The 19,644-nt window shown below is 33.1% G+C and overlaps 1 protein-coding gene across 3 annotated transcripts in view; it reads left to right on the top strand.

Annotated features, from left to right (window-relative positions):
• Positions 1-16,773, top strand: part of slc35f3b (solute carrier family 35 member F3b) — a 120,753-nt gene extending 103,980 nt beyond the window's left edge. For all 3 annotated transcript variants that reach the window (XM_087279685.1, XM_087279686.1, XM_087279687.1), the window contains 5 exons: positions 1,594-1,813; positions 9,386-9,511; positions 12,197-12,389; positions 12,566-12,655; positions 14,603-16,773. In XM_087279685.1, coding sequence (XP_087135811.1) covers positions 1,594-1,813; positions 9,386-9,511; positions 12,197-12,389; positions 12,566-12,655; positions 14,603-14,841 — 868 coding nt within the window. In that variant the 3' untranslated portion in view covers positions 14,842-16,773. The remainder of the gene's footprint in view (positions 1-1,593; positions 1,814-9,385; positions 9,512-12,196; positions 12,390-12,565; positions 12,656-14,602) is intronic.
• The last annotated feature ends 2,871 nt before the right edge of the window (positions 16,774-19,644 follow it).

The following is a 19,644-nucleotide window of genomic DNA, read 5'->3' as shown; positions in this document are numbered from 1 at the left end:
AATATAGTACAGTTGTAATGTCTAATGGTTTTATGTGAATATCATAGATGAATCTGCTTGGTGAAATCCCTTTTTGTGGCCGTGATCTCTGTTGAGGGAAACACTGAGGAAATTCCAAGCCATAATTCACGGACAGTTTGTCCTCTCCAGCTTTCCTTTGTATGTGCTGAATACTAAGCAGGCTTATTTAAACCATCGTGCTGAAGGAAAATATACTCCTGCTCTGTCTAGGAAATCAAAGTAAAGAGTGTTTGGGGAGTACAATATGCTGTATATTCAGGTAAAATGCATCTTGATAGTTAATAATTTAGTGTACAACAAGGAAAAAAGAGCACTAGCATTTTATCACACAGGAGAAAACGATATTAACAACACGGCAAAACAGGATTTAAAGAGTAAACACCAGCTGCAGGCTTTGTAAAACTGGAGCAGAAAAGGCAGAAAGATTTTTGTTTGACGTGAAGTGCCTTTAGTCATTCTATATTAATTAAATTATGTTGTTTAGCCAACATCACTTAACCTAAGCCTAATGTCATTAAAAATAGTGGCTGTAGCCCAAGGACCCTTTTAACATTTTAGGGAATATCAATAGGGAACTGAACAGTTCCTGCTGTACACATAATCATGCTGATTTATGTTCTGAGATCAGTCAATATGCTGACCTTCAACAAAGATGTGGACCCAGGAAAATGTCAAGCTTTACTTTAAAGGAACGCATGACTTAATATTTATGCACTGTAAGAAAGGCTAATTATATAAGTCATAACTAAGTAAATAAGACAAAATCAAACAAGCAAACAAATAAATTATGCATATATAAATTACATAAATATAATTATGAATGAATAATTGGAACATAATAATGTACAGAAAACGTATTAATAAAAATACAAAAAAAACTACTAAATACCTTTTTAAAATGAATGACATTTGTATGCTTTTCAGGGCTCAGATCATTTCTAGACCGTTGCATATGTGTTATATAAGCAATATCACTTGAGTAGTAGTGCAATATGGCTGTATATCAGCACTGGTGGGAGGCGTGCGTTGGCTCGGGGCTGCAGACCGAGGGCCTTAGAGTCCTACTAGTGACCACATAAAGCCATATCGTACTACTACTCAAGTGATATTGCATTTATACAACAGTTCGATGGCATAATCGTGTATATAAAAAAGAAAATCAAACACAGAGAGTCTCAAAAACCCTTTTGTAAGAGGAATTTATTTCTTCCGTCATTTATACACATCTGCAGCTGATGTCAGATTAGCAGAAACCATTGAAAAAATGCTGTTTTTCCCCCTGAGGACTTATTATGCAGTGTCTGTCGCCATCTTGTGGTGGAACACGTCTTTGCTTTGCTCTGCTCAGTATGACAGGCTGATGACCGCCAACGTGCTGAATTTCTGAAATTATGAATATTTAAAATAGATACTGTCCTTATAAAGAGACTGCATAGTTGCGATCTAAACAACTAGATTCTCCCCTAAAAAGGCCTCAAAAGTACATTGTTGTCCAGCAGCTGCATTATTTATCAAACTATAACTACTATATAACTATATAACTATATATACTTTGTTTGTGTGGTACTTCAGAGAATGCTGCCGGTTCTTCGGGGACGATGGGCTGACGGCGAAGGTGTTTTTCACTAAAGTGGCTCCTTTCGGCCTGCTGTGGATTTTGACAAACTACCTGTACCTTCAGGCTCTGAGGAAGATCAACAGCACCGATGTGTCTGCTCTCTTCTGCTGTAACAAAGCCTTCGTCTTTCTGCTGTCCTGGATTGTGCTGCGCGATCGCTTCATGGGCGTCAGGGTGAGTGAATGAATAAGATGTGTAAATGCAGTGCTCTCGATACTGAAATTGGCACTCTTGGTAAATATGAGCAAAGAGGGCTGTGAAACATGTCTTAGTATTAAGTATAGTAATAGTATGCTTGGTACACTGCCTGAAAAAAAAAGTCTTATTGTTGATCCCAGCTGTAAGAGCAACGAATAATAACTTCTAGTTGATCATTTGGAAAAGTGGATTTTTCAGATGTTGATCTGCATCCTAATCATCACAAATACTGCAGAAGACCTACTGGAACCCACATGGACCCAAGATTTTCAGAGAAATCAGTCAAGTTTGGTGAAGAAAAAGTCATGGTTTAGGGTTACATTCAGTATGGGGGCATGCGAGAGATCTGTAGAGTGGATGGCAACATCAACAGCCTGAGGTATCAAGACATTTATGCTGCCCATTACATAACAAACCACTGGAGAGGGCAAATTCTTCAGCAAGATAGCGCTCCATCTCATACTTTGGCCTCCACATCAAAGTTCCAGAAAGCAAAGAAGGTCAAGGTGCTCCAGGACTGGCCAGTCCAGTCACCAAACATAAACATTATTGAGCATGTCTGGGGTAAGATGAAGGAGAAGGCATTGAAGATGAAGCCAAATGATCTTGATGAATTCTGTAGTCCGGCAAGAACGCTTTTTTTGCCATTCCAGATGACTTTATTAATAAGTTATTTGAGTCATTACAAAGATGTGTGGATGCAGTCCTCCCTGCTCATGGGTGTCATACATAATATAAAAAAAAATTCCACTGCACCATGATTTTATATTCTATACTGTACATTATTTCTGTTCAGTGACAAGATTTTTGTCTTAGCAAAGTCAGACCTTACTGTCCTAATAAAATAATGAAAAATCAAGGCATGATCATATTTTATTTTGGTAAAATAAGCGTAATCTAGAGGCCTTTGCCTTTGATATAAGTCCCTCCTAAAACCAAATGATCAACTAGAAGTCAAGTTAATATTTGTTGTTCCTAAACTTGGATAGGCGACAAGACATTTGTCAAGTAGTGAATAGTCTTAGTAAAATTTTCAGAAAATATTAACAAAAACACTACAGTCAATAACTGCAAACCAAAAAAAGCTTCTTTGAATTTTAATGATTTTTTTTATTATCATTTATAAAAAAAAAAACAAAAGCTTATGATAAATATGTGTGCCATAATTATTGACCCCCTGTTGAATTGGACTATTTTGCTATTGATGTTTTACTTTCTTTCAGTTCATCTGGGTGACAGAGATCAGGAAATTGTTCAATTGTAAATGCACACAAGGGAACACAAAGCCAAACACTTTTTGTTACTTTGGCTTTGTGTTTCCTTATACACATTTACAACAGAACAATTTACTATTCTTTGTCACCCAGACGCAAAAAAAGTCAACTATCACTAGGAACAAGTCACATTGCATTTCATTCAGAAGGGCTCACCCCTATGCCCTAATCCCCTCGAAGGGTTTACCCCCTGGAGTGATAGCTTAGTAGTGATGACTGGTGTAGGGGTAAAAACAAAGCTTCTTTTTGGAACATAATTCAGTCATCATAACGAGACACAATAACACTTTTCGTGTGCTTTCGTTGTCCTTTTTGTGCAGTAGTTGACACCCTATAAACATGCTTGGAATGATGAGTACATTGTGCAAGCTGCACCTTATTTTTAAATGCAATGTAAGTGTTTGTATATTGATAATAGCAATTTGTTTTAGAATATTTTTATAACTCTTAATTTTTTTATTTGTTTTAACTTTATTTATAAATTCTAGAGTAGTTGCCTATAGAATAAAACTATACATACATTTATAGTTAAAACTCTTTGACAGTTTCTGTGTGATATCAAAAATCTTTCCTGCTCAAAGAATCGTGGATGCCCGATGTGACCATCAGTTGTACCCAATAAAATCCTATTCCAAAGGGCTGTTCGAGGTGGCCAGTTTTGAGCACTTAGGTTTTGGAAAGACGCTTCAATATGGCAATCATTTTTGTTTTCACTCCAAAGTGTCCTTCTAAAGGGTGATATAACCCATATGGAACGCACCCCAAGTCTCCATCACAATGATAAAAAAACAAAGAAAATGGGAAGTTGCTGTTAAAAATGTTTTGCAAAAACACTGAAATTAGTGGAAATTGTTCATTTCTACCACTGGGGACAATAATTCAGGAACTCCAGTCATCTGAAAGTGTCATGGTATGAATCGGTTTGGAAGAAGACATGTTTATTTAGGAATAATGATTTTAAGTAGCCCCAAAATAGCCCAGAATCTCAGTTGAAGAATTGCCAAAGTTAAGTTTAGTTTTGGGGTCAGAAAACCTACAAAACTACAATCCCACATTACCCCACACACACTGAAAAATGATTCATTTGATTTACTAAACTGTTTTAAGGTAGGTGGTTGCAAACAATGTTATGGGCTGAATTTAAACAAGCAATCTAGGTTGAACATTACAGCAATACAGTATATTGTCTGTTTGTTTAAATTCAACCCATCTAAATTGTTACCTTAACAAAGTAAATTGCTAATTCAATGAATCATTTTTGTCAGTGCATATTGGAATGGTTTCAAGAAAGAAGTCTCTACTCTGATTCAAACACAAGTTTAAGCATCCTTAGTGTTTTTGTTAATAATTTGATCAAAAAGGTAAACTAAGACATTTTTCTCATGTTGCCTTTGCTCATATTTACTAGGAGTTCTGCCAGTATTAAGTAGATCACTGGTGTCAAATCCAGTTCATGGAGGGCCACAGTTCTGCATAGTTCCAACCTTTACCTGTTGGTTCAAACAAGCCTGAAGGACTTGATTAGTTTGATCAGGTGTGTTTAATTATGGTTAAAGCTAAACTGTGCACAGTTGCCGGTGGCCCTGTAGGAACTGGATTTGACACCTGTGGGGTAGATGCTTGACGGATGGTTGTGGATTTACATTTTCTCTAAATGCTACTGAATATGTCAGCAGTGCCACCACAGTACAATACTTTGCTTCCACCACAGTAACCTTTTCCTTGCCTTTTCCTTTGCTCTTTTTTTCTATTTCCTGTTCTCATTTTCTGTTTCCTCAGATTAAAAGAGGGAAAGTGCTGTGTAAATTTTCTTTGTCTTTATGTAATTCTCTCTCTCTCTCTCTCTCTCTCTCTCTCTCTCTCTCTCTCTCTCTCTCTCTCTCTCTCTCTCTCTCTCTCTCTCTCTCTCTCTCTCTCTCTCTCTCTCTCTCTCTCTCTCTCTCTCTCTCTCTCTCTCTCTCTCTCTCTCTCTCTCTCTCTCTCTCTCTCTCTCTCTCTCTCACACACACACACACACACACACTCTGTCACACATACACTGCAGCGCTGGGTATATTTAGTAGAGTCAGGGTGTTCTGATGCAGTAGAAGTTAAATGGATTTCCACATGGGGGATATACGTTGATCAAGAGACCACATGAGTTGTGAAAAAGACCAACAATATGTCTTGTACACTTGTGATCTTCTCTTTTTGTAAAATTGTAAAAAAAAAAAAATTCTTTTGTTGATGAATTTAATTGAATGATTGTAAAATTAAAATGTGGCCCAGTCAAAGTTCACCAAAAAACAAAAAATTGAACACTATTTATTTATATATTTATTTATTTATCTGTATTTATTTGTTTGTTTTGTTTTGTTTTGTTTCGTTTATTTATTTATTTTTAATAGTGGAACACTCAATTCTGTTACTATTTGTTCTTTGAATAATGTTAAAACTTTTTTACATTTTATTTTATTTTATTTTGCATTAGGGAACACTTGATTCTGTTACTGTTTTTGTTTAAATTATTGTTAAACCTTGTATTTACTTATTTATTTATTTTAATTTATTCATATATTTTTTATGTTGTTTATTTTATTTTTTTTAATAAGGGAAGGTTTGATTCTGTTTCTAATTGTTGTTTAAATTGTTCTTAAACCTTATTTTATTTTATTTTTTTTTGAAAAAGGGAACACTTGCTTGTTACTCATTTTTGTTTAAATCATTATTATTAATTATACAGTAAACCTCTTATTTATTTTTATGTATTTATTTTATTATGTATTATTTACATTTTATTTTATTTTATTATTAATTATTTTTTATTATTATCATTATTTTAAAAAGGGAATGTTTGATTCTGTTACTAATTGTTGTTTAAGTTATTTTTAAACCTTTTTTATTTTATTTTATTTGAGTTATTTTGAATGAGGGAACGCTTGATTGTTACTAATTTTTGTTTAAATTATTTATTTATTTATTTATTTATATCATTATTTGTATTTTATTTTTTATTATTTTATTTTACAATTTGTTTTAATAAGGGAACATTCAATTGTGTTACTAATTGTTGTTTAAATTATTGTTAGAGCCTTTAAACCACTAACAGAGTTGACAATGTTAGACAATATCATAACAATAACATTGTAGAACTTTCTTAGTTTTAGTGTTTTTATGGTGAAATGTTGTTCTTAACTGCTTTCGTGAAATTCACCCATGATTGTGATACAAATATAGCAACATCCAGTGGAACACAAAACTCAATCCTTTAAAAAAAATGGGGACGACAGTGGAGAAAAGCTAGACCAAAAGAAAAAATGAGAGCAGGAAAAGAGCTTCGCAGAGCAGTTCAGGAGGCTCTTTGGCTGGAAGTGATCAGTCTTTCTGACATCTCATAATGTTTCTTTTCTGCACTCAATTCAGCTACACTCTCCACATATTTTTCACTTGGACACACATGTAAAAGCATTAACACACACACACACACACACGCACAGTGTATTATGCAAGCTTGTTCTAAAAGATATAATGCAGTCATAACATGTACTAAAAAAGGGTAGACTGGCAATCATTTCTGTTTATTTAAGTCATCAATATTCTCTGGAGGACATGATCTGCTCTCATAAAAACTGTTCATGCGATAAATTAAATTAAATTAAATTAAATTAAATTAAAAACACTACAAATTTAATAAATAAAAAATTTAATAAAATAATATAATAAAATAAAATGATGAATAAAATGTATTTTATTTTTAAAATTAATTAAATAAAAACATTAAATAAAAACATGAGAAGCACTATGTACCCATATAATAATTGTAAAACCCAACATTTTTACAAAATTGAATACTATTGTATTAGAAAGCATTTCATAATTCATTATTGATTTAAAATTTATTTATTACAGTAAAATGTAAACAAATAATAATAACAGTAATAATAATCAGCATTTGAATGTACAGTGCTTCTAACGTTCCTTATAAAAAGCATCTATACTGTTTCTTGAAAAAAGGGCAAAGTTATAGTATGAATTATAAATAAAAATAATATTAATAAATGATTTTTTACAATGCCTTTTTAACATTTTTAATGTTTATTTTAATCAAATGTTTGTCGTTTTACTTGCAAATCTTGTTTAACCATATTAACTTTATTCTAGAATTATTGTAATTATAAATTAATATTTTAATCACATTTTTATTTATTTGTTTCTTTTATGCTAATGTGCGGTTATTATTTGTTAACTTTTTTCATTACTTAAATTAAATAATTATTTTATCTCTCTCTAAACATTTTTATACACTCTTCTATGCACCTCCTATACAGACTCTATTAAATAAAAAACTAAATTAACTGCATAAAAATTGTTAAATTATTATGAAATGTTATATTAATAACTATTAACTAAAATAATAGTTTATGGGGTGACGCGGTGGCACAGTAGGTAGTGTTGTTGTCACACAGCAAGAAGGTTGCTGGTTCAAGCCTTGGCTGTTGGCATTTCTGTGTGGAGTTTGCATGTTATTCCAAAGACATGCAGTATAGATGAATTGGGTAAGATAAATTGTCCAGAGTGTATGTGTGTGTGAATGAGTGTGTACGGCTGTTTCCCAGTGATGGGTTGCGGCTGGAAGGGCATCCGCTGCGTAAAACATATGCTGAAAAAGTTGGCGATTCATTCCGCTGTGGCGACCCCAGATTAATAAAAGGACTAAACCGAAAAAAAAATGAATGAATGAATGAACAATTATTTTATTATTATTATTATTATTATTATTATACATTTAAAAGATGCATGTGCTTTGGATTAAATAATTACATTAAAAGACATATTTACAAATGAGATACATGTACACAGCATTGACACATAATCCAACCCTATTTATAATGATTACAATAATCGGACCATATGATTTCAGGATCTGCTTTTTTCATAGCACAAGATGTTTTCTTAGTTGAAATGAATTTTTTATGAATTTTATTACAAATTACAGTAAAAAAGGCAACAATTATATTTTTTTAAAAGTATTGATAATATCAACCTTAACACATACAATGAATTAAAAAAACATCAACAAATAAAAAGGTAATAATAATATGGCTCAACAGAAACTACAATGTACAATCAGTATAGCACAATACTCTCTACTTTAAACTAGGAACGGAAAAGAATCAGTTCAGCAGTAGTGAAAAGCAGATCAAGCAGAGCAATGGTTTGTTCTGTAGACTATTAAAAAAATATTAGTTTAAAGGGGCTAATAATTTTGTCCTTAAAATGGTTTTTAAAAAATTAAATACTGGTTTAATTCTAGCCGAAATACAACAAATAAGACTTTCTCCATAAGAAAAAATATTATCAGACATACTGTGAACATTTTCTTGCTCTGTTATTTGGGAAATATTTAAAAAAGAAAAAAAAATTCAAAGGGGGGCTAATAATTTTGACTTAACTATGGTTAAAACGTCTTAGTCAGCATCAGGACGTGGACGCACTGGAGTGCTGTTTTTTTTTTAACAATTCAGTGTTTGCGAATAGATTACATCAAAAAGAACACGAGTAGTATTGACAAACTATACATCAGTCTAAAGCTACAACCCTCAAGCAGTCATTGTAGCTAGTTGATTTTCAATGGGAAGCTTAAAAAAGAATGTATTTGCTAAATTTGTTATACAGAACATGCTTAGATATGGAGTACATACTTATTATTATAACAAGACACACACGCATTCATTGCTGTCCATAATAGTTTATTTTGAAGGGTAAGAATCCTCAGAACAACATCTTATCGAACACATTTAGTCCAAGACACAGTACTGTTGAATTCTGAATGGTTATTTGTTTGTTTATGTCATTGTTTCTGCCGGAGACATGTTGTTTACATTGTTTACTATGTTACTTACACACGAAAATGGCGTCTTTGTAGTAAAAAGTCAAAGTTATAGCTACTAAAATCTAAACAAAGCAGTTGAGTGTTTTGACGTTCTGCAATTCTATAGTGTAAAGCTGACGTCCATGTACATTCATTCATTCATCTTCATTTGGCTTAGTCCCTTTATTCACTAGGGGTCGCCACAGAGGAATAAACCGCCGTCTTATGCAGCACATGTTTAACACAGCGGACACTATTCCAGCTCAAACCAGTGACCTTCTTGCTGTGAGGCAACACTGCTAACCACTGTGCCACCATGTTGCCTCCATGTTTAATGAAGTATATTTGTTGTCCTTGAAGTTTGTGCTGTTTGAGGAAACACACAGTGAGGTCTCAGACCTTTATTTTTTGCACTCTTTCCAGATTGTTGCTGCCATTCTGGCCATCGCTGGAATCGTGATGCTGACGTACGCTGACGGTTTTCACAGTCACTCTGTTATCGGTATTACCCTGGTGGTGGCCTCGGCATCAGCCTCCGCCCTCTATAAGGTAAAAGCATGACCTTTGAGTGTATTTCAACACTAACGTTTCTTCAGTTTAATGATGTCGTTTGGTTGTACATCAACTCCTCAATAACCACACCTCATGGAGTCACATGCGTCTTGTTTTCTGTAATTAAAATGACCTCAATAGTCTATTTGTCTTGATTGATTTGCCATGTGCTTTCGCATCTTGCGGTCATCAGAAAAGGACGGATCAATAAATGAACAGAAGAAAGATCAGTCCTGGTTTATTGTCGTGTACTGAAGCTGAGTGCTTTACGCACTCATCTGCTTATGCTTGTTTGGCTGTATTATATTGTGGTTGTGTAACATTGATTTAACTGCTGGAAATTAGTTTTAATAAAAGGTCATGCTGCACAACTTAAGGACATTTTATTGTTTTATTTATGAGACTCCCCTGGTTTGCTGTAATAATTAAAGAATATTTTAAATGAAAGCATTACGACTATACAGTATTTATTGTTTAATATTTTTGTTTTTAATATATTTTTCAGTGAATTTGAAAGCTATAGTGTGTCCAAGTGAACAATATCTGGACTGTGAGGCCTTATTATATTATATTATATTATATTATATTATATTATATTATATTATATTATATTATTTATATTATTTATATTATATTATATTATATTTTATTATATTATATTATATTATTTATATTATATTATATTATATTATATTATATTATTTATATTATATTATATTATTTATATTATATTATATTATATTATATTATATTATATTATATTATATTATATTATATTATATTTGAATTGCAACAATTAAAATGACTGGATTAAGAAAACAAGCACATTAAAATAACCAAAAATACCATTTAAAATAAAGTAATTTTAAAAGTTATGTATTTTTTGGTTCAAGTTGGTTCTTGGAAACAGTACAGCAAATAAATTTAAAAATAATATATAAGTAGGAAAAAAAAAAATAAAATATATATATATATATATATATATATATATATATATATATATATATATATATATATATATATATATGTGTGTGTGTGTGTGTGTGTGTGTGTGTGTGTATACTGTATATACTGTACATATACTGTATTATTTTTTATAAATATTTATATATAATATTTTTCATATATATATATATATATATATATATATATATATATATATATATATATATATATATATATATATATATATATATATATATATATATGTGTGTGTGTGTGTGTGTGTGTGTGTGTGTGTGTGTGTGTGTGTGTGTGTGTGTGTGTGTGTATAAATTTATATTAAATTGTATTTATTTATATATTTATTTAAATGTTGAAAATTTATATATTTATTTTCCCTGATCTCACAATGCCCTAATTCAAGGACAATGTAAGAGGGAGTTTTTTTCACCTCTTTCTTCTTAGATGTATCTTATTTCCTCTTTCTAAAGCGACCTATCGTCAACCTGTCTTCCCCTGAAACGTGTAATGTTTATGTATGGTCGGAGGGGTTCAATTTCACTGCATGAACGTGTATGTGACAAATAAAGGCTTCTGCACCAGCAGTATTATTTTTTAAATCCCAAAACCATACTTAAAAATATATAATAATATTAAAATATACTCTTTTCTTCAAGTTTTTACACAAGAGTTAAAAATGACTTGTACTTAAATGAATACATTTCAAATGATCTATTTTCTCATTATTATTTCAATGCAGATTCATTCCATATAGAAATGATCCTGATAAGGATTTTTTTTTAAATATAGCTATTTACATAATTTGATAGGAAAATACTTTTATATATATTGCAGAAAATAAATCATGATATTAACCAAAAAACATTAAGTATGAATGCCTTAATTCACACACAGAAAAAAGGGCTGTTAATTTGCTGACCCTCAAGCTGTCAAAAAACATTTTCTTTAGCAGAAAATTAAATAAGATTCAAATATATCTTTATTTTAGTTCTAGCTTTTACCATGTAGATTGCGTCAAAGCAGCTTAACATAGAAGATCTAGTCAATTGAAATTGAAACTGTTAGTCCAGTTTTCAGAGTTGAAGTTCAGTTTAGTTCAGTGCAGTGGGGTTTAATTTTCACTGCTAAAAGTCCAAACACTGAAGAGCAAACCGATCGATCCGCAGCTCCACAAGTCACAAACCAAGCAAGCCAGCTGCGGCAGTGGCGAGAAAACAACTTCACCAATTGAGGAAAGCAAAGGAAAAAAATACTTCAGTTGGGCACGACCATTTCTCCTCTGGCCAAACTTCTTGTGCAGAGCTGCAGTCTCTAGATCAGTGGTCACCAAACTTGTTCCTGGAGGTGCCGGTGTCCAGCAGATTTTAGCTCCAACCCTAATCAAACACACCTTATCAAGCTAATCAAGGTCTTACTAGGTACACTTGAAACATCCCTACAGGTGTGTTGAGGCAAGTTGGAGCTAAACCCTGCAGGGACACCGGCCCTCCAGGACCGAGATTGGTGACCCCTGCTCTAGATAATTCAGTTTTTAAGGCCATATTTATTTTTGGTAAACTGTCTCTTTAAGTACAACAAACCTAATTAAATCAACAGTATTTATCCCAATGTATACACTATATATAGCTAACAACAAAACAAGAAAAATGTGAATAATCCAGCCTGGGATATCTCCTGAATCAGAACAGACTGACCTGCTGTTTTGTGTGTTTTTCTCAGGTGCTCTTCAAGCTGGTGTTGGGCAGTGCCAAGTTTGGAGAAGCGGCTCTTTTTCTGACCATCGTTGGTGGTGCAAACTTCATCTTCATGAGCTTTGTGCCAGTTTTGCTGTACTTCACACATGTGGAATACTTCACATCCTTTGCTGATCTTCCCTGGGCCTGCATGTGTGGAGTCGCTGCTCTCCTACTAGGTGAATAAAACACTGACAGAATAAAAAAAAGTATGATTCTTATATATTATTTCTAAATATATTTGTGCTATAGTATTTATTATAAATACAGTGTTGTGCAACCATTACAATAACTGGATTAGAGAAGCAGACAGGATGTAAAATAGAGTGATACTATTCATCTTTTTCTATTACAGCGTTCAATATTCTGGTGAATTTTGGCATTGCCATCACATACCCAACTCTGATTTCACTCGGCATCGTGCTGAGTGTTCCTGTCAATGCAAGTGAGTAAACTTTTCACAGTATTATCCAGGTCCAGTTTTTAGCTTCCCCGACTTATAATGCAAAAACAGGCCAAATGTGTTTTCATGTATTTCACATATTCTGACTAGAAGCCTTCTCTCACAGCTAAATCAATGTTAGACAATGATGAGTCTGTCAATGATTAATTACTAATTATAGCAAAAGTAGAACACTTTAAACTTTTAGGCATGTTGAAAGAAACAAGACAATTTCCTGAATACAATTTTTCAGCCGGGGAATTATGTCAAAGAAATATCTTGTAAATTATATGGTATTATCTCAGCAAAACCATTCAGTATCAGTTAGCGAGAAACATGCAGGGCCAATTTGCCAAAACAATGGACTGATGAAATTTTGGTGGCTTTGGAAAATAAATCAGAGTCATATATCCCATTAATTAAATCCAAAAAAGAAAAGTCATTTGAAAACTGTTATTTAAACCAAAACAATAGCCTACTGACATTTATTTATATACTGTATATGTAGATAAGTGAAAATCTAAAACAAAAATAAAATTTAATACACACACACACATACACAGGGGCGCAACTACACATTTACTGAGGGGTATGCGGGTTCAAATTTTGTGTGATCCCTCTTATTTTGGCAAACTAATAATTAAATTAATTAATTAATAATAAATGAAGACGAATTTTCAGATTAACCATATAACTGTTGACATTATGTATGATTTGACAGTTTATTTTAATAAAAATAAAAACAAATCTAAACAGTTACATCTACATGAACAGTCTAGGCTGTGTGACTGCATGTTATTGTGTTAAATGATTTTGAATTAAACAATAACAATGTTATATTTGTATAAAATGCAAAATAATGTTTTTTAACAATACATATTTATTTATTTTTATTATTTAAAACTTTTAATAAGGATAATTTTAAAAATAGTTTTGGCACAATGGTGCCCCCCCCCCCCCCCCCCCCATGTGTGGCGCCCCTATGCGCCGCATATACTGCATACCCCCTTTTTGCGCCACTGCACATACACACAATAATACTTTAGCCCAGTTTATATATATATAAATAAACTAAAAATGATCAATTCTTCACTTAATCTATGACAAATAATGCACATTTTATCGATATTTCAGAAACCGCATTTGAATATTAGCAGTATTGAAGTGAACAAATCTTACTGAAGGTCTTTGAACATGACTGTTTAAAACGACTGTTTAAATTACTCAGACATTTAAATGTAAATACTAAGCATAAGTGAAATGTTAAGTATAGTCATGGTACTCTGACTTTCATAAACTTTCATGGCACCTCATATGCTGGGGGGATTAAAAAAGGTGCTTCATTTGAAATTAATGGTGGTTTCAAGAGTTCACACTTGGATATTGCTTGATGCTATTAGCAGGTTTGGCATGCTGTCCCGGCAGAGAACCCTGAGCTTGGAGATAATTGAGCCCAGGGCTCCCGCCTGGTCGATTGAGCATGTAAGGGGAATACGAGATCAGGTAGTTCTTGAGAGCTCCCCTTGGTAAAGGAAGAAAGGGGGAGAAGGGGTGGATGGATTTTTTTTTTTTTGGTAAACGGAGATAAGGGAGTAATTTTTTCTAGGCTACTTATAGCAAGTTTGGATTAATCTGATTGGTTAACTAATGATTGTACATGAGAGACCAGCTGCAGTCAATCATAACACATGCTCCTCTCGAAATTAGTTTACGAAACTTTACTATAACTTTACTTTACTTTCCTTAGAGACTTAAAGTCCTTGAATCTGCTGTTCATGAGTGAGTGGGAACCCTGTTGTGTCCAATCCTGCCATTATTGTTAGACCAAATGTTGGGGTCAATGTAAATTCCTCTTAAACCTGCTTTACTACTGAGGCTATAGACAGTCAGTGCAGCTATATCTGAGCAGTGATGGCTGTGTTTGAACCGTGTTTATGATTGTTGTTGTAGTGGTGGACCTGTACACCTGTGATATCCACTTCAACACAGTGCGGCTCATCGCTGTGTGCATCATCTGCCTGGGCTTCCTGATGCTCCTGTTACCAGAGGACTGGGACCAGTGTTTGATTGAGCTCGGCACCAAACTCAGAAAGCGGGAACAGCCTGCTGAACCAGCGGACGGCGGAAACAGCTCAGGACTCAACTGGACCCGACGGGCCAGAACCTCCATGTCCACGTTTACTCACTGACATGCAGTCGCTTTCTCCCATTCATGATCAGGTGATGAGCGATGCTGAGAGGATTTTTTTTTTTTCTTTGAGCAAATCATTTTTGGTGGTTGTTCTAACTGTAAGTGCTTTTGAGTGTTTATGTGAAACTCAAGAGCAGAGGTCCCAAACTATAGTCTTGCGTGCCAAATTTGACCCATGCAGTGGGTCATTAAATGTTAATTGTTTGTCCTTGAATGTTGTCCACGTATCACTCATTTATTCAATTTCATTCAGCTTAGTCCTTTATTTATTTATTAACTATTCTAGCACGTTTTACACAGCGGATGTACTTACAGGCTGCAACCCAGCACTGTGAAACACCCATACACTCTCACATTTACACACTATGGCCAATTTAGTTTATTCAGTTCACCTATAGCACATTTCTTTTGACTGTGGGGGAAACCGGAGCTCCCGAAGGGAACCCACACCAACACAGGGAGAACAAACTCCACACAGAAATGCCAACTGGCCCAGCCGGGACTCAAACCAGTAACATTCCTGCTGTGAGGTGACAGTGCCAACCACTAAGCCACCGTGCCACCAGTCCACATATCAATTTTTATTACTTTAATTTTTAATTTTGTTGCAAATTAAAATACAGTTAAGGGGGGAAAATGACTAGATGAAAATTTTGTTTTTCTAAATTTGTTAAGTTATTGCTTTGAGTAAAATGTTAATATTTGTTTTATTCTATGTAGGTTTAAAAGCGTTGCTTCCAGTTGTGAACATTTCTTTTGTCTTAAAATGGTACCAAAATTGCTCTAAATGGAATATAGGCAGGGCGCGAATTACAGATAGGATTAAGGTGGATTTCAAAACAAGATGTATGGGGGGGGGTCTGCCCTTTAATAGTAAGGAATAGCTTTCGCCGATCTCTGACCTGTATCTTTAATATTAATAATTAAAAATGTATAATATAAATTTACGTTTGACCCAACACCCACCCACCCATAATGGTTCATACCATTGTGAATGCATAGTCTTACCAATCAATACTAGGAAAAATATCATTCAGCAGTCTGAAACTGGCCATTCTAGAGCACCGAAAGACATCTTAAGTAATCACAAAACACGTTTCTTGTGAATTAGGTGTTTATATCAGCTTGTAGCCTAAAAAAGAGAAAAATTAGACACATCATTTGTATAGTTTGACCTCCAGTAACCTCTGAAATAGTCACAAAAACATCAAAACACTCGAAACGTAAACATTTTATAAATAAATTTGATGTAATTTAAATGCATTTATAAATTTGATTCACTGAAGCATGTATTAACAAAGTACTACAAAAAAGTTGACCCACTCCACCGCCTTTATAGACCTTTTTAGAAATCAACAGATATTAACTTTTTACTTAAACCCATATCAAATAAATCCAATGAAACTCAACATTTTCCAGTGGACATTTTTACGGTGTATTATATTTAAATTTAACATATTTCTTGATTTCTACATTTTTACAGGCCAGAAACATGAATGTAAACCAACAGCTGTAGCCAATTTGAAGCTAAAGACTGCATTCTTGCTAAAAAGCAGTCAAAATGAGAAAAGTTTAAGCTGAGAGCACTTTTTACACCAATGCTTGTTCGATGAAGGGAAGTTTCTATTTTTGATGCACTATGGCTTTTCTGGCCATTTTGTTGTCTGATATGTGTAAAAACCAATCTTTTATATTTCAGTATTTTACTTGTTGCATCACAGCGCATCATGGTACAGCTCTGGAAGTTATTGAGACCCCTTCAAAGTAAAATGTTCGTTTGCATTTTGCGTTTCATGATATAAATTATACGGTCTGAAAAACATGGATTAATTTGTATTGTATACAGTTGAAGTCAGAATTATTAGCCCCCTTTTGATTTTTATTTTCTTTTTTAAATATTTCCTAAATGATTTTTAACAGAGCAATGAAATTTTCACAGTATGTCTGATAATATTTTTTTCTTGTGGAGAAAGTCTTATTTGTTTTATTTCGACTAGAATAAAAGCAGTTATTAATTTAAAAAAAAACATTTTTGGGACAAAATTATTAGCCCCATTTTTTTTCCGGTAATCTACAGAACAAACCATCGTTATACAACAATTGACCATGGCTGGTCCTACATTAACTAACACATGATTCACCAATCAGACGATTCCCAATTCACTATAAATAACCAAAGTTTCTTAAATTGTTATTTTTGTCTTGAAGAATCCCCCCTTCCAGACATACTCCTCTCTCTTATTATTATTTTTCCTGTGTAATATATTTTAATTTATTATATTTTTAGTTTTCTATATTTTACAGGCAGTATCTCTCTCTATAGCTATCCCTTTAAGCTGTCATTAACCATAAACAAGTCAGGAGAGTTCTTGAGATCTACCGGAGCTAAACTCCCCTCTCGCCCTGCTAAGGGGAGGGAGCCCAGGGCTTGAGTATTTTATAAGCTCATGGCTCAGGGCCAAACATGCTTTATAATTAATCATCAGCTAAGTTTAAACTCTTGAAATAATATATTTTGAAGAAAATTGGAAACCTGTAACTACTGACTTTCATAGTATTTGTTTTTCCTCCCGTGGAAGTTAAGGATTACAATTTTCTAGCTTTCTTCAAAATATCATCTTTTGTGTGCAACACAATACAGAAAAGGTTTGGAACCCTTTGAGGGTGAGTACATAATAAGTAAATTTTCAATTTGAACTAACCATTTAAGGTTAAAAAAAAACATTTGCAAACTTTAAGACCGTCGTTAAAAAATTGGGTTCATAAAAAATGTGTCTTATGTTGCTACTTGTGTTCAGATTTTAAGACACTTCTCTTGTTTTTTTAAACACTACATCATTTTCCTCTTTAATCTTTTCATTTTTTGACCCCTTTACATATTCATATTTGCTATAATGTAGTGACATTTTAACACCAGCTGTAAACGGGGCCAGAAAATGAATATCTCCAAGTTTGAGACCTCTGCTTAAGAGATCCACACAAGCAATATCTCCAAAAGAAAATGCTTTAACTTCAACTTTGGAGCTCAGAGAAAGCCATATCTCCCCTCTACAGCTCATATTATAACACAAATTGCTCATTAAAAACATGTGCCAAACATTGATATAGACTTTAAGAACTGCAACTTGTGCCGTCTTTGAATACAAAAACAGCTCTACTTGTAACCAATGCATATGAGAGATTCCCCTTTCCAAACTGTGAATGAAGCTTTTCTGGATGGTCTTTGAGAAAGTGTGAAGCTGGAATGCACTGTTGCCGTGGCTTTCTGGGATGTCAATGCAAATATCAGGTGTGCGTCGCAGAAACGGATTTCCTCTTGTGAATGAAGATTTCTGCAGAGTATCGACAGCATCCGGACTGTTTATATTGAAGCTCTACTTTGTTTCCATCATCGTTTTTGGTAGCACCTTCAAAGAAGCCCATGCTCATAATGAATTAAAAGCCTGCTTATAATCAATAAAATTCTATGAAAGTATCTATAAAGACACAACAAAACCTTAAAGCTACATTTATTATAGTGTTATTAGTACTTAGTCGTGATGCAGTACATTTTTACATATGTATGTTCATAACATGTTATAAACTGATTTGTGAGTATCAATTAGTCTGTCATGATTGTATTTATAAAGATGCAGTCTGATATGTTAAAATGTTACATTTTAGTCACAAAGACTCATTGGTAAGTTGATAAGTGATTGGTTTTATGTTGTTAATTAGAGGCCTGTTGCCTTATAAATAATTATTGTGAGTCATGATACAGTTAATAACCTTTATAAAAGCATCATTGATGGCTTTAAGTAGTGAAAACAGGATGTTAAGAAAACATGCATCGCCTGACAGAATATGCTGATGTTTTTTGCTATTCTTAAATATATATATATTTTTAATTTTCAGAATGAATCTGAGAGTATAGTAAATAAAAACAAAACGTAAATAATCTTGAACTTTTTTGTTAGGTTACCAATACATTTGTTTGCTAAACAAAGCAAGTCTTTGGTATAAAAGACATAAATATTTCGTTACAAACTGTATTGTAAACAAATAGTATAAATATTTTCATATTATTAAATGATAAACCTGAAATTAATCTAAAAATGGAATAAAGATACATTTACAAAAGTAAATAAATAGACTCAATTATGGACGAAAAATCATAAAAAAAAAAATCTGTGGATTTCATCACGTATTCAGAATCTATGTTGGATTTGTATTTTACAGAAAGTGTGGTTCTATCAAACACACATTACCTTATCATTAATAATACACCGAAATGTAAAATAGACACATATTTTCTGCATCTTCTGAATTATAAGTGACTAATTATTGCTTACAAATCTGTCTAAATAGACTATGGGCTAAAAATCAGTGCAAATCTGTGGATTTCTGCATGCGCAGATCCCATGTGGGAGTTCGTATTTTACATAAAGAGTTTCTACTAAACGTACATTACCTTACATTTAAATAGACACAAAAACATAAAGAACAGACACATATTTGCTGCATCTTATGAATTATGACAGACTAATTATTATACTTAAAACACTGTAAACAGACTCAATGATTAGCTAAAAACTGGTGGAAGTCTGCAGATTTCTGCGCACACCTTTTGTCTGAGAATTCATATTTTACATAAAGCTTCTACCAAACATACATTACCTTACATTTAAATAGACACAAAAACATAATATAGAGACAAATTTTCTGCATCTTATGAATTATAACTAATTATTGCTTAAAAATCAGTGTATAATTTCCCAGAGATGGGTTGTGGCTGGAAGGGCATCCGCTGCGTAAAACTTGC

Source organism: Danio rerio, chromosome 13, assembly GCF_052040795.2.
Source record: "Danio rerio strain M-AB ecotype USA chromosome 13, GRCz13ab, whole genome shotgun sequence".
Classification (NCBI taxonomy): Eukaryota; Metazoa; Chordata; class Actinopteri; order Cypriniformes; family Danionidae; genus Danio; species Danio rerio.
This window is presented reverse-complemented; position numbering and strand designations above follow the sequence as displayed.